General features: G+C 42.6%; 1 protein-coding gene across 2 annotated transcripts in view; it reads right to left on the minus strand.

Annotated features, from left to right (window-relative positions):
- CREG1 (cellular repressor of E1A stimulated genes 1) overlaps positions 1–13,899 on the minus strand; it is a 15,826-nt gene extending 1,927 nt beyond the window's left edge. Inside the window, exons 1-3 of one of the 2 annotated variants that reach the window (XM_024742446.1) lie at positions 13,473–13,898; positions 10,525–10,644; positions 9,032–9,216 (exon numbers count right to left, since the gene is read on the minus strand). In XM_024742446.1, coding sequence (XP_024598214.1) covers positions 9,032–9,216; positions 10,525–10,644; positions 13,473–13,817 — 650 coding nt within the window. In that variant the 5' untranslated portion in view covers positions 13,818–13,898. Of the gene's footprint in view, positions 1–9,027; positions 9,217–10,524; positions 10,645–13,472 lie in introns of those variants that run through there. The other variant, XM_024742447.1, reaches the window with a different exon arrangement.
- Positions 13,900–16,155: the final 2,256 nt, after the last annotated feature.

Below are 16,155 nucleotides of genomic sequence, written 5' to 3' on the forward strand. Positions count from 1 at the left end.
AAACACACGAGAAGAAAAGGACCTACAAAAACAATTAAGAAAATGGTCACAGGAACATACATATCGATAATTACCTTAAATGTGAATGGATTAAATGCTCCAACCAAAAGACACATGCTTGCTGAATGGATACAAAAACAAGACCCATATATATGCTGTCTACAAGAGACCTACCTCAGACCTAGGGACACATACAGACTGAAAGTGAGGGGATGGAAAAAGATATTCCATGCAAATGGAAATCAAAAGAAACCTGGAGAAGCTATACTCATATCAGATAAAGTAGACTGAGACAAGGATACAGATAAAGTAGACTGTTACAAGAGACACGGAAGGACACTACATAATGATCAAAAGGACCCTGAATAGCTAAAGCAGTCTTGAGGGAGAAAAATGGAGCTGGAGGAATCAGACTCCCTGACTTCAGACTATACTACAAAGCTACTGTGATCAAGACAATATGGTACTGGCACAAAAACAGAAACATAGATCAATGGAACAACACAGAAAGCCCAGAGATAAACCCATGCACTTATGGTCAACTAATTTATGACAAAGGAGGCAAAGATATACAATGGAGAAAAGACCATCTCTTCAATAAGTGGTGCTGGGAAAACTGGACAGCTACATGGAAAAGAATGAAATCAGAACACTCCCTAACACCATACACAAAAATAAACTCAAAATGGATTCGAGACCTAAATTAAGACCGGACAGTATAAAACTCTTATAGGAAAACATTGGAAGAACACTCTTTGACATAAATCACAGCAAGATCCTTTTTGATCCACCTCCTAGAGTAATGGGAATAAAAACAAAAATAAACAAATGGGACCTAATGAAACTTCAATGCTTTTGCATAGCAAGGGAAACCATAAACAAGACGAAAAGACAACCCTCAGAATGGGAGAAAATATTTGCAAATGAATGAACGGACAAAGGATTAATCTCCAAAATATATAAACAGCTCATGCAGCTCACTTGGAAAGAAGCAGGCAACCCAATCCAGAAATGGGCAGGGGACCTGGGTGGACATTTCTCCAAAGAAGACATAGAGATGGCCGAGAAGCACATGAAGGGTTGCTTAACATCACTGGTTATTACAGAAATGCAGAACAAGGCTACAATGAGGTATCACCTCACACCACTTGGAATGGGCATCATCAGCAAATCCACAAACAACGGGTGCTGGAGAGGGTGTGGAGAGAAGGGAGCCCTCTTGCACTGTTGGTGGGAATGTGGATTGGTGCGGCCACTGTGGAGAACAGTGTGGATGTTCCTTAAAAGACTAGAAATAGAATTACCATATGACCCAGCAATCCCACTACTGGGCATATACCCAGAGAAAACCATAATTCAAAAGGACACATGCACGCTATGTTCATTGCAGCACTATTTGCAATGGCCAGGTCATGGAAGCAACCTAAATGCCCATTGACAGAGGAATGGATAAAGAAGATGTGGTACATATATAAAATGGAATATTACTCAGCCACAAAAAGGAACGAGATTGAGTCATTTGTTGAGACATGGATGGATCTAAAGACTGTCATACAGAGTGAAGTAAGTCAGAAAGAGAAAAACAAATATCGTATATTAACGCATGTATGTGGAACCTAGGAAAATGGTATAGATGAACCGGTTTGCAGGGCAGAACAGTTAGGACTGTAGCTTATTGATCTCTGACTCCAAAGCTCAGGCACTTTTGACTAAGCCATACTACCTCTACATTCCATTCTCAAAATATCTTCCATTTATGTAGATCATGTAACATGTTCACACCACATACAGGCGACTGTGTGTATACACATTACATCAGTGTTCTTCTTTCCTTAAGCATGGCTTTCTCTCTCATCACATTCTGATGAGGAGGCATCCTTTGGAAGATGTGGTCTATAATGGCTAGACTGCAGCTTGCAGCTGAAGCCAAGTGAGGTGTCAGCTGTGTGTTGGCAGAGCTTATGCCCCATACAACATACACCAATTTATGCTGCCCTAGAGATAATAACAGGCAGACTACAGAAATAAGTAGCTATCTTCCTCTCATTATGTGTTGTGGGTGGATAAACCGTAAACAATATTTCCTTCATTTGAAAGTTGTAAATGCAACAGATGGGGAAATTTCTGTTAATAGAGTATTAGAAATCTTACGTATCTCTATTTTGTTTGCAAATACAATCTTGTTCTGAATCACAGTGATTTTCTGCCAGTCTGGGTGTGGTGGACATTACTAGGCCTCCTCAGTATCCATGTCCTCTCCATTTCCAGACACACAGAGACCGTACTTCCCAGGCCCCACATGCATTAGGAAGGGCCACGGTACTAGTCTGGCCAATGAGCTGTAAGCAGAAGCAGTGCGTGTGTGGCTTCTAGAACAAAGTAACTTAGTTCCAGATGGGTAAGCTTTCAGAACTTTTTTCTTGCAACAGCCATTGTGGAAGCCTGTGTTAACATGGAGGTTCCACAGGGTCCACAGAGACCAGACTGCGGAGCCAACCAACACACAGAGGATAACTGTCCTGGAGAATTGCCCAAATCCATGGCAGAATTTGCATAAATAAAAATAAACCTTTGACTTTTGTTTTCTTAAGCCACTGAAATTTAAACGTCATCTCTTAACAACGTAAGAGACATAACTTGGACCCTCCTGACTAACGCTGTGGGTGAGGTTATTTCACTGATACCATAAAATAGCATACACATCCTTCTGTTCTAATCCAAAGTAATATATGCATTTTAATCTCATACTCAACGTCTTCTACAAACTGGCCCAAACCTACCTTCTGAAATTACCTTCTACCATCCTCCAAGTGAAACTAAACACCATTCTTTGACCCCATCTCACAATTCCTTGCTCTTTTTTTTCTATGTCATTCCCTTGCCTAGCATACTGTCTCTTCCTTTCACACATATCAAATTGCTATCTTTAAAAGGCCCAACTCATATGCTAACTCTTCCAATGAAACCTTCCCTAATCCCACTATGCTGAAGTGATTTCTCCTTCCTTCAGATTTTCATATTTCTTGCTGCTTCTTCTAACTGTATATTTTGTATTATGCTTATTTTACATGTAACATTAGTTTCAGGTGCACAGCATAAAGATTTGAAATATGTATGTAGAGTAAAATGATTACCCCAGGCTACTTAATTTCTATCACTGCACATAGTTATGTTTTTTTTCTTGTGATGAGAACTTTTAAGATCTACTCTCTTAGCAACTTTCAAACATACAACACAGTATTATTAACTATAGTCACCATTCTGTACATTATATCCTCATGACTTATTTTATTACTGGAAGTTTGTACTTTTTGACCCCCTTCACCCATTTCACCCACCCCCACCCACCTCCCACCTCTGGCAACCACCAATCTGTTCTCTGTATCTATGAGTTCAGGGCTTGGGGTTTTTTCAAATTTTTTATTCCTATTTTTAGATTCCACAAATAAGTGAGATCATACAGGACTTGTCTTTCTTCGTCTGATTTTTTTCACTTAACGTAATGCCCTCAAGGTCCAGCCATGTTGTAGCAAATGGCAAGATTCCCTTCTTTTTTATGACTGACTAATATTCATACATATGTCAAATCCTTTGCCTGTTTTTTAATTGAATTAACTATATTTTTATTGTTGAATTATATACTGTAAGGTTTTAATGTGTCTTGCCAGAGCTTTTATTCTATTACTAGAGTATGTTATTTTTACTATATGTTTTTAAATGGCATTTATGACACATACAATTTTGTAACTTGCTTTTTAAACTTAATATATTGTGATCATCTTTACATGTCTATGTCTAATTACATCACTTCCAATGACTGCTTTATGGTTCATTATATGAATGTTCCATAATCTAAAATCTAATGCTTTTTTTTTTAACATCTTTATTGGAGTATAAAATCTAATACTTTAAATTAAAGTCCATGGGACTTTCCTGGTGGTCCAGTGGCTAAGATTCTGTGCTCCCAATGCAGGGGGCCCGGATTCTATCCCTAGTCAAGGAACTAGATCCCACATGCTGCAACTAAGAGTTAGCATGCCACAACTAAAGATCCCACATGCCACAACTAAAGTTTCCACATGCTACAACAAAGATCGTGCACATAGCAACTAAAGATCCCACATGCCACAACTAAGACGCAGCGCAGCCAAATAAATAAATAAATAAATATTTTTTTTTTAAAAAAAGTTTAGGGATTCCTTGGTGGCACAGTGGTTAAGAATCTGCCTGCCAATGCCGGGGACAGGGGTTCGAGCCCTGGTCTGGGAAGATTCCACATGCCACAGAGCAACAAAGCCCGCAACAAAGCTCACAACTACTGAGCCTGTGCTCTAGAGCCCGCAAGCCACAACTACTGAAACTGCAAGCCACAACTACTGAGCCCAAGCGCCACAACTACTGAAGCCCAGAATCTGCCTGCCAATGCAGGGGACAGGGGTTCGAGCCCTGGTCTGGGAAGATTCCACATGCCACAGAGCAACAAAGCCCGCAACAAAGCTCACAACTACTGAGCCTGTGCTCTAGAGCCCGCAAGCCACAACTACTGAAACTGCAAGCCACAACTACTGAGCCCAAGCGCCACAACTACTGAAGCCCACATGCCTAGAGCCCGTGCTCTGCAATAAGAAAAGCCACTGCAATAAGCCCACACACTGCAATGAAGAGTAGCCCCGCTCACCGCAACTACAGAAAGCCCGCACAGCAACAGACCCAGCACAGCCAAGAAAAAAAAAAAAAAAAGATTTAGATTTAAATACAGGATTTATTTAAAAGGAAAAGAAAAAAATGCCACGCTGCATCTATATTTTTGAACACTTATACAATCACTTCTTTTTCTAATTGAGGTATAATTGACATATAACATGTTAGTTTCAGGTGTACAACATAATGATTCCACGTTTGTATACACTGAGAAATGATCATCGGGAGTCTAGTTAACATCCATCATCGCACAGAGTTACAAAATTTTTTTTCTTGCGATGAGAACTTTTAAGATCTATTTACTCAGTAACCGACAAATCTGCAGTATGGTATTATAAACTATAGTCACCACGCTGTACACTATATTCCCATGACTTGTTTATTTTATAACAGGACGTTTGTACCTTTTGACCTCCTTAACCTGTTTCACCCACCCCACCCCACCCCGCCTCTGGTAGCCACCAATCTGTTCTCTGTACCTATGAGTTTGCTTTGCTTTGGTTTTTTGTTGGTTTGCTTATTTGTTGTTTAGATTCCACATATAATACAGTATTTTTCTCTGTCTGACTTTTTCACTTAGCATAATGCACTCAAAGTACATCCATTTTGTTACAAATGACAAGATTTCCTTCTTTTATATGGCTGAATAATATTCCTATATCTACATAGAGAGATACAGCAATCACATTTTCTTTTTCTATCCATCCATCAATGGACACAGGTTGCTTCCCTGTCTTGGCTATTGCGAATGATGCTGCAATGAACATGGGGTGCATACAGCTTTTCAAATTAGGGTTTTCATTTTCTTCAGATAAATATCCAGAAATGGAATTGCTGGAAACATGTTAGTTCTGTTTTTAAGTTTTCGAGGAATCTCCATGCTGTTTTCCATGGTGGCTGCGCCAATTTGCATTCCCATTAACAGTGCATAGGGGTTCCCCGTTCTCCACATCCTCACCAATACTTGTTATTTCTTGTCTTTTTGATAACAGCCATTCTAACACATGTGAGGTGATATCTCATTAAGGTTCTGACTTGCATCTTCCTGATGATCGGTGACGCTGAGCATCTTTTCGTGTACCTGGCCATGTATGTCTTCTTGGAGAAACGTCTGATCGGATCCTCTGCCCATTTGTAATTGGATTGTTTGTTTTATTTGCTATTGAGTTGTATGAATTCTTTATATATTTTGGATATTAACCCCTTATCAAATATATGATTTGCAAATTAAAAAAATTTAAAAAAAGAATCATCTGAGTTTGCTAAAATGCAGATTCCTGAGTTCTGGTTTAGGGTCAGGCCTAGCTAGGAATCTTCATCTCGGCCATCATTCCTCCTCTCCAAGTATGATGCTGACACACTTAGCAAACGCTGCTGGGCTGAAACATTCATCAGCAGCTGTGGCTGCTGTGATCATCTCATTCAAGAATATCTGAAGGTTTAAAAGACAAAAACAGTCGAGAACAGAAGGGGTTCTGAACATCAGGGCAAAAGAGCGGCAATCAGCCAGCATCCAGCCGGGGACGTGACCTTGACCCATTTTCCTGTTGCGGCCCCGACCACTGCCATCAGGAAATCCAGCTCCAGGTAAGGCAGAGCGGGCAGGCTTGTAGGCTGTGACCTCTTATTACCTCTGTCTTTGCCAGGGAACACGTGGGCAGCCCAGAGACCTGCTGCTCATACTTAACAGAGAGAGGAAGCAATTGCTGGTACTTATGAGAACTGCTTACTCAAGCATGAGCGCAAATACTTTGGGTGAACATCAACCTTCCATTCAATATGAGTCCAGCAAGGCAAGGACTACTGTATACTCTCTTGGGCTATTGAACAGTTCTGATGGCAAACCTGGTGGGTGGGATGGTGGGGCACCCACTCCTGGACTCTGAAATGGAGTCAGAGGCAGCTGTTCAGGAAGGTCACCTTCAAGTCACTGCCCATTCCTAGGATTCTGGAGTCCTGTCTCAGGATGGATCACACCCTGGGCTAGTCTTCTGTCCTCCTCTCAGAAGGACAGGAGAGAGTGCTCCCTTTTAACTCTGAGCTGCAGAAAAGGCCCACTCGTCTGTGTTAATTAAGTGGGAACCTCAAATTTATCTATTTTACTCACTTATTCAGCGTGGAGACTTATGGGAAAACCCAGTTTTATTTTGTTATTAAAGCAAGCATTGCCCTCGGGCATATTATTTATACAAAGATAACTGTACTTCAGAGATTGTTATATCCTGTAAAAGTGAACTTTAACCTCAAAGAGCAGGCCTCTTACTGGCCTTCCTCCTTGATAATTTGTTGCCCTGCCATAATGTTGTAATTGCTACCTCTGTCTTCCTATAAAGTAAGATGGCTTTTCATGTCCAGGAGACAATCACTGGCCCAGGTCTCTTCTCCTGCATGCACGGCAGCAGAATAAACACCATGACTGTTAGATTCTTTATTCAAACAAGGAAGTCGAGAATCTTTGTCTCAAAGGATCAGCCTGACAAGTAGCCAGTATTTATTAAACACCCGCTCTGTGCCATGTACTGTCCTAGGTCCAGAAAAACCAAAACTAAAACCTGAGCTTTGCTGTGAAGAGACTTACAGTCATGGTGGAAAGTCAATAGGTCACCACAGAACTGTTGTACAATAGAATAAGACAGAATAAACGAATACTGCGAATTTAAACCCAAACCTGAACTGCAACCTACAGGTCTAGCTTAGCATGTCACCCTAATCTCCACAAACAGCACTCAGTCTGTTGTAAGTAGAAAGTGTTTAAATTACACTGGAATTGAAGCCTGGCCAGCTGCCAGTAAGGTAACCAGAGGGGCAGCAAAACATCTTGGTTAGAAGCAAGTTGAGGGCTGTGGAGCTAGAATGCTGGGGTTTGCATCCCAGCACCATTGCTTACTGGCTGTAAGGCTTTAGGCCAGTTTCTTTCTTTTCTGTGCATCAGCTCTCTATCTCATAAATGAAGAAAAACACTACCTAACTCATAGGATTGCAGTGAGAGTTCAGTGAGTTCAGACATGTAAAGCTGCCAGTACAGCACCAGCCAGCAATGCTCAACAAACGCTACTGCTACTGTTATTGTCATCACCATCCGCTAGACCTTGAGGCTGCCAGACATGCCACAGTGACCTGTGTCGCCTGGGAAAAGTATCAGTCCCTTGTATGGCTTCATTTGTTTTGCGGCGGGGGGTTGTTTTGTTTTGTTTGCTTGTTTGTTTTTCGTCATGCCTTGCAGCTTGCAGGATCTTAGTTCCCCAAATGGGGAACTAAGTGCGAAGTTCTAACCTCTGGACCACCAGGGAAGTCCCTGTATTCCTTCATTTGAACCCTGACCTAATTTCAAAGAATCTGATCAGACCCTTCTTTCCTGTCCCTTTCCCATCTTCAGGTTATGTTCTTCTCGTTCATTCTCTCCCATGACTCCTTCCCTCTAAGTATCCACTTCCTGGAGGGATACACCACACACCTCCACAGGTGCTCACAGGACTCGGGGTTGAGGGGACAGGGGTCACGTGCTCGGACTCGATGTGGATCCTTCATGGTCTGGAAGCACCCAGGTCTGATTCTTATGAGAAAATGCCATCACAGGTCAGAACTGGTCTCCACCCAGGGCCCCAGAAGCATAGCCTTAAAATGGGGTCTCAGGAATTCCCTGGCAGTCCAGTGGTTAGGGCTCCACGTGTTCAATGCCACGGCCCAGGTTCAATCCCTGGTCAGGGAATTAAGATCCTTCAAGCCATAGGGTGCAGACAAAAAGAAGAAAAAATAATAGAATCTCCACCTAGTGTCCTAGTTTGTAGACAGAGTTCAGGGGGTTTGTGATGGGAAAAAACTGGGATGGAAAAAGTTTTCATTTTCATTAAGCTCTAACTGAAATGTATCATTCTTTTCAATGATGAATGTAGGCAATAAACCACAGTGGTGACAGTGTATCTGTGACGGCCAGCAACAGAAATATAGAAATTGCAGATACTCCCACATCATGGTAGAGTTGCTGCAGATGTCTTAATATATTCAGTTCTCACTACTCTGAAAGTGCAGGAAAGTTATGGACGCGCTAGACCTTATTATTTAACGTATTCATTAAAAAGCCAACATATTACTACACCACGCATTTTATAAAATATTTTTATAAAGGTATTTCAATATAGTTGATTTCTTTTGTAATCCTGTGTACTTCATGCATTTAAAAAATATTATTCCTAGGGGAGTTGTAGGCCTTACCAGCTTGCCAAAGGGATCCATGGTACATGAAATGGTTAAGACCCCCTTGCTTTAGAAGGTTGAGGACCTTCTAAAAGGGCTGTAGTATTAGAAAGATGAAAGACATGTAAATACTTACTGAAATGTGGCATTATAATATTCTTCAGGCGTCACTATTTTTGGTCCACCAAAGTAGTCCAGGACCCAGATATTGGTTATATTCAACTTAGCGAAGAACCAGTTATGGCTGGATGGCCAGGTTTTCATCTCAGGGTGTCGAATGAATAATGAATTCCTTGCAACATCCATTTCTGCTTCACTCACCTAAAAGACATACGTAAAATAAACCTACTCATAGCAGTGAAATTTTGTTTTCTTGGCTGTTAAGAATGTGTGATTCTAGCATTCCACAAATCCTAAAGAGTTTATTTAGTTATAAATCCTAATTTTTTAATTTTTATTTTTAAAATTAACGATCTATAATTGACATATAACATTGTATTAGTTTTAGGTGTACAATATAATGTTTGATCTGTGCATACATTGCAAAATAATCACAAGTTTAGTTAACATCCATCACCACACATAGACACAATTTTTTTCTCATCTTTTTTCTTTTTCTTTTTTTTTCCCTCATGCTGAGAACATTTAAAATCTACTATAAATTCTGATCTTAAGGAATCAAGAGGAAGTAAAGGAAATTTGAAGAAATGCAGAGAACAATGGAGATTTCAAATGTTGGTGATAACACATACCATAATAAAGTGGGAAACCATCATGAGTACCAATTTTCACTGCTAAATAGCAATTTTGAGCTATCAGAGTAATTGGCACAAAATGCTATAATAAAATGCTACTGGTGGTTATGCTATGTAACATTAGCACTTTTATCCCATTACATGCACATGTTAAACACGTAGATGAGTGTACACAAAGGATAAAAGTCTTTAGAAGAAGCGCAATGGAACTCAAGAGTATCTGCTGCCCCTTTCTCTTGCCAGTGAAGGACACTCAACTCTAGAGATGCATCCACATAGAATTTTGAGACCACAGATAAAACTTATATGAGGTATTCATGATTGACAAGGTCAAGAAGGTGGTCTGCTGCTTGGCGATCAGATCAGTTCCCATGACCCCCCGCCCTTTGCCCTTCCCACGATTTTATTTAACCTCTTCCCTCTAGCACTCACCCCAAACTGTCTAAATTCATTTCTAGTATTTAATAATGGGTACTCCCCCTTTTAACCTACTAAATCCACTCTCTGCTCTAAGCCACTGTTAAAATATGGAGACAAGGAACCCAAACGTGGGAAATATTGTACAACGTACAACATGGTCAGGAGTATAAACTTTGGCTGAGCAGGTGTTCCTCATATACGCGCTTAATAGCTGTTATATCTGTTCGGCTTCAAAAGATAGTTCATTTTCTTCATAAATATCTTATTGAACACCTATGTGAAAGCAACTGATTAAAACCGTTAGCTTTCATGAAATTACATACTAGAATATATTCTAATTCTGTATCTCAACCACAAATCAATTTTATTTTATTCTAAGATATCTCTTCCTTCATTGTTAATAATATGATGCTCTTCTAAAACAAGTATCTGTTCTTGTGGGATAACGATTTACCTTGATAACAGTTCCTGATAGTATTATGTGAGCACAGAGGGGACTTTGGGGATCAAATCCATATTTCCTGCAGAAACTAGTCTCTGCCAAAGACATGGTCAGCGTAGCATATGGATTCTCCTGTAGAGAGAAAATGAAGACCTCTCATGTGAAATACTGTCTCTGGAGAGGTAATCAATTTCACAAGTTGCATACCGTCCCCAGAGCTTGACCATTCTTCCATGAAAAAATGAATTGGAAAATACCGCCTTCCACTTGGGAAAATTACTACTTGGATAGAGACTGATCTTCACCCTCTCTCCAAAAAAGGTGTGTTGGAGGTTGTTTCATATTTAAAATTAATTGACTTGGTAAGAATTATTTTACCGCTTTTTTTCTCTTAAACTCTTAATTTGTCCCATATTCACCAGAGGAATTATAATTACAGTACCACCCAAATACAAGGTTGATCTCTAGTCTTCACTGAAAGAACTAAAGGATTAGACTAATGTGAAACTAGTGCATAAAAATACCACAGTGGCTCAACTAGCTAATTGTACAATTTAAGCAAGAAAGTAGCTGAATCATGCTTCTTGGTTATCTTGTGCTAGCAGAAACTGTCATGTGATTTCAAAATTGGAGAACCTGCTCATTCCTGTTCTAGCAATAAGAGAATTCTTAGATTAAAAATGTGAAGCAAGCAAAATTTCTAACTCTTTCTTATTCAGAAATCAGCTTCATAAAAGGCACTGTTGACAGATTACAGTAAAATTCACATGCTGTATTTAGTGTTTTGAACCCCAAGTGTCTTGTGTGGGGAATTGTGCCATCTCACAGTGACCCATCAAAACAGTGAGTCATAAAGAGATCTCTTTGGAATCATTAGGCCAAACTGTTTGCTGTCGACAAATAGTTTGCTGTCGACAAACTATTAGGTAAGGCACTATAGGAGACCAAAAATAGGGGAGGGGGAGACTCAGATAAGGTCTTTCCCTTCTCTGTAAGTTTATAATCTGGTTGAAAAGTCAGACGTAAATAAAATTTTTAAAATGCAGCACAAAGACACAGAAGAGGTCAAAAAGCAGCACATAACTAATTGCCAAGTGAATGGTACAGTTAAGTGTATTTGAAGTTCAGAGTAAGAAGATGTCAGCACAGCCTGGAGTGATATGGAAACACTAGAAAGCCTTATAAGATAGTCAAATCAGCACAAAAGTGGGAAGACGTATTAAAGGTAAAGGGAATGGTAACTGCAAAAACACAGAACTGGGAAACTGTAAGACACAACTGGGAGCAGTGAAAACCCAATTTGCTTGAAAGAAAGGTTTTCTGAGGGAAGGGGGTCGGGGACAAGGTGTAGGGAGGTCAGGGGCTGGGGGTAGTAAGGGTGGTTCACCTCCAAGCTAAGGAGCCAAGATTGTATTTTATAGGCTGGCATCTGTCAGGGCTTTCCAAGAACCACTTACCTGGAGAGCTTGTTAAAATGCTGATTTCTGGGCTCCATTCTCAGCCCAGGTATCTGCATTTTTAACAAACACCCAGGTGAATCCTATGCAGCTCTAGGCAGCCAGATGTTGTTAGAGCTTTCTGGGCAGACGGCAATGCTGAGTGGTATTTTGTTCATGTAAATCTGGTGGGTAGGGTACACAAGAGCAGACAGGAAGAAGACAGAGGTCAGAAGGAGGGGAAAAGTAGAGAGCAGAAACCAGCTTTGACTGGTTAATTGATGGCATCAGAGTCAGACTAATTCTGATGTGGCCATGCCTTTTCACTGCAATCACGAATCTGAAATCCTGGGCAAGTGCCTCACCACTGTCTTTTTCTAGAGATGTCAAAGACCTGAGCTCAAGTTCCACCTGACAGCCATTAGCTGACTAGTCACAAGTGAGTCTCTGCACCTCTGAGTTTGAGTTTCCACATTTCCTAAAATGAGGAAGATAGTATCAGCAAAAGTTTAAATATATTCATGTATAGCAGTGGTTCTCACTGCCCTCCCCCAATATTAGAAGCATCAGGGAGGGATTTGGGGTGTTTTGTTTTGTTTTTTATAAAATGTGTTTTTAGTAAAAGGTCTTGGAATTGCCTTTTTAAAAGTCTTCCCAGGTGACTGTATTTGCAGCCAAGTTTGAACAGCACTGGTGGGAGTGGAATGAGCTTGCTCTGAGCAAATGTCTAAGGGAGTGGAGCGGAGTGGGCTGGGAATAAGCAAATGGTGAATGCGGGTGTATGTGTCTTGGCTAAGGAGGCAGCTGCTTCTGGTTCTGCTCAAAGAATGCAGGCCCCCAGTGCCACAGAGCTTCCAATGTTTCAAGAAGTTAGAAATTTAGACGTTTAGTTGCAATCTCCATTTTTGAATGTTGATAATTAATTCAGATTTATTAAAAACAAAACAGAACTCTGCGTGGGCCAAAGAAAACCAGTCTGTGGGCCTGATCAGCTCATGGGCCACCACTCTATGACCTGTGTTAGGGAAGCTCATGTGCACACGAGGCCTAAAAACTGCAATAATCATTCACGAGGTTGTCTGTTCGCTTCATGCTGCTGAAGGGAAAATCCTTAGCTCAAAAGAATTGGTGTCAAAGAGAAATCCCGAAGCCACTTACACAAAGTGCTAAACTACCCAACAGCCTCTACACCCGGTAAAACTTTTAATAATTAGAGCCCAGTTAATGAGACACCGTGCCCCAAGACGACTCAGGGCTGAGAAGTCCTCCAGGTGCTGGTAAAGAATTCGCCCCAAGTGAATGGCGCGGTGGCGAGGGCGTGTGTGAAATTCCTGGTATTTAGTTGCCCAACAACTGGAAAGCTGCAATGTCAGCCCGGCCAGCGCGGGAGAGAAGAGACAGGGGTTTGGGCTGGGTTCAAATTCTTAACTCTACGAGGCTGGCTCTCCTTCGCAAGCAGAATTCAAGCTATAGTCAAAAGGCTCGCGCTCCGGCCCGCGGAGCCACACGGCCCCGCACGCTCACCTTCAGGTTGCCCACCGACTGCTGCATCGGGCTCAGGTAGAAGTAGGGCACGCCGCTGCCCTTGGCCGGGGGCCCGTCGCTGAGCGATAAGACGTCGGCGAAGGGGCGGCCGCGCACCCCCTCCTGAGTGGAGATGGTGGCCAGCGCGCCCCAGTCGCAGACGTTCGTCACGAAGCGAGCCACCAGCGCCGCGTTCTCGCGGGGCGGCAGCAGCTCGGCGGCGCCCCAGTCCCCGTGGCCCCGGCCACCCCGGCCCCGCGCCGGCGCCACCAGTAGGGCCACCAGTGCAGGCGCCAGCAGGAAGGCGAGAACTGCACGCGCGGACCCGCGGGCACACCCGGCCATGGCGGTGACCCCTTAAAGAGTCCGGAGCCCTATGACCTAGGAGGCCCAAGGCTAGCCCAGCGTTACGGGCCTCGACCAGCACTACCGGCCCCGCCCACCGCGGGCAAGCCAGTCCCGCCCCTCCGAAGAGAACCAATCGGAGTACGGGAGTGGTGGGCGGGGGGGCGTGTCCCTAGGCCTGCTCCTCAGCCTGCTGGGACCCAACTGTTGATTCACCTTCTTATCGTTCCGCCCTGCCGCTGTCAGGATTGGGAAATCGTCCTAAATGGGATTTGTTTTGTTTGACGGATGGAAAAACGGAGGCTTAGAGAAATTGAGCAGTTGTCTAAGTCATACTACTAGGAAAGGACCAGTCTCTTCACCCGTACGCCTTCCTTCAATACCTTTGGATATGACTACCTGGCATCTGAGAGGAAATGCTGCGTTTTCCACGTATGCGTTTACTTCAATATCCGCACCGAAGAGCAGGAAGGGTCCCAGTGGGACAGATAGAAGCCCCCAAATTTAACACCTTATAAACTACTTCTGGCCCAGGAGTCTCTCAGACAGAGACACTCAGGGATTATCAGGATTCCATGCACGAATTTGTTTGTTTTTTAACATCTTTATTGGAGTATAATTGCTTTACAATGTCGTATTCGTTTCTGCTGTATAACAAAGTGAATCAGCTATAGGTATACATATATCCCCATATCCCCTCCCTCTTGCGTCTCCCTCCCTCCCACCCTCCCCATCCCACCCCTCTAGGCTGTCACAAAGCACCGAGCTGATCTCCCTGTGCTATGCGGCTGCTTCCCACTAGCTATCTATTTTACATTTGGTAGTGTATATATGTCCATGCCACTGTCTCACTTCGTCCCAGCTTACCCTTCCCCCTCCCCGTGTCCTCAAGTCCATTCTCTACGTCTGCGTCTTTATTCCTGTCCTGCCCCTAGGTTCTTCAGAACCTTTTTTTTTTTTTTTAGATTCAGCATATATGTGTTAGCACCATGCACGAATTTGAACTCATGGAAGCCTAAGTCATCAGGCTTGGAGGCAGTGGTTTCACAAATGTCTTGCCCTTGCTGACCCCTCACTCCATGTAAGTGGCATTTCCCTTTGTTCCTCCTACAAAGCTCTCTTCAGGGGTGCTTCCTCTTTCTGATACTCTGGGAATTGGTAAGTAAGCTCATATCACCTAATCTGCCGTATTTATAATTATAAGCTTCAGTCACATCTCCTCAGGGTGAGTCCGCATCTTTTTGGCTTGGCCTCAAACCCCCATTTTCATCGTTGTTATAAATGCCGCGTGGTGGTGCTGGTGCTGATGCAGGGGTTTGTCAGCTCTGGCTCTGGCGGACCTGCCTCTCTGAGGCTGAGATGTTCAACAAAGGTGAGGTAACTTCCCTCAGCTGCCCTGGGCCATGAGCAGGTGGGGGCCACAGGTGTGTGAGCCGAAGCCCCGCCTCCATTTCCTGCCTCCAACTCCGCCTCCCCATATTCTCAGGAAGATTCTCAGGCTACCCCCATCAGAACTTGGGTACAGAAACGAGAACTTTTACTCTGAGTAGCAGCCTTCAGTTCCCTCTGGTGGCCAAAGGGTGTTATACACACTGCTTGCACATTAGGTAAGGGGGTGAGCACCTGAGTCAAAGTTGGTTTCCTTTTTAATAACTGAATTTGGGAGAGCTTCGAGCTAGATGGAAAACTAAGTGGGAGAAATCTGAGAGGAGGAAAATCAGGTTTATCATTTTCAAAAAAAATATTTAATACAAATCATTTGAGTGCCTGCCAATTACAAATATTTCATCCCTAACCTGTTAAGGAAAAAAGCATATGGAGTTTCAAATTTGGAGTTCTAATCTCAGCTCTGCCACTATCAAGTCATGTGAATGTGGGACTTCCATCTCACCTCTTTGGACCACTGTTTTCGATTCTAAAATGAGTTGGATTAGATGATATCTGATACCTCTTTTGGTTCTCTTCTGTTTTTCTGTTAACATGCAAAACAGGGGCCTTTTGTAAGTTTTAGAACATGAATACTTTTTTTGCAAGAGGACTACAAAATCTTTTTTGTTTATTGCTATACCACTATCGCTAGTCTATGAAATAACAGTAAGCCCTGTTATAGCCCCATTACAACACAGGTGCCTAGAACTTGGTCTTTTGCATCTGAGCATGAGAATAAGGTCTACAAACCTCCAGTTTTAAGCACCTCCCCTCAGTGTATGTCTTTGCACTGGCTGTTAAGTCTGCACAAAATGCTCCTCCCTCAGCTGAGGGCATGGCTACCTCATTCACATCCAGATCTCCACTCAGATGTCACTTCTTAAAGGTGCCTCCCTGACCACTCTTTCTA

Source organism: Neophocaena asiaeorientalis, unplaced genomic scaffold (assembly GCF_003031525.2).
Source record: "Neophocaena asiaeorientalis asiaeorientalis breed wild unplaced genomic scaffold, Neophocaena_asiaeorientalis_V1.1 scaffold99, whole genome shotgun sequence".
NCBI lineage: Eukaryota > Metazoa > Chordata > Mammalia > Artiodactyla > Phocoenidae > Neophocaena > Neophocaena asiaeorientalis.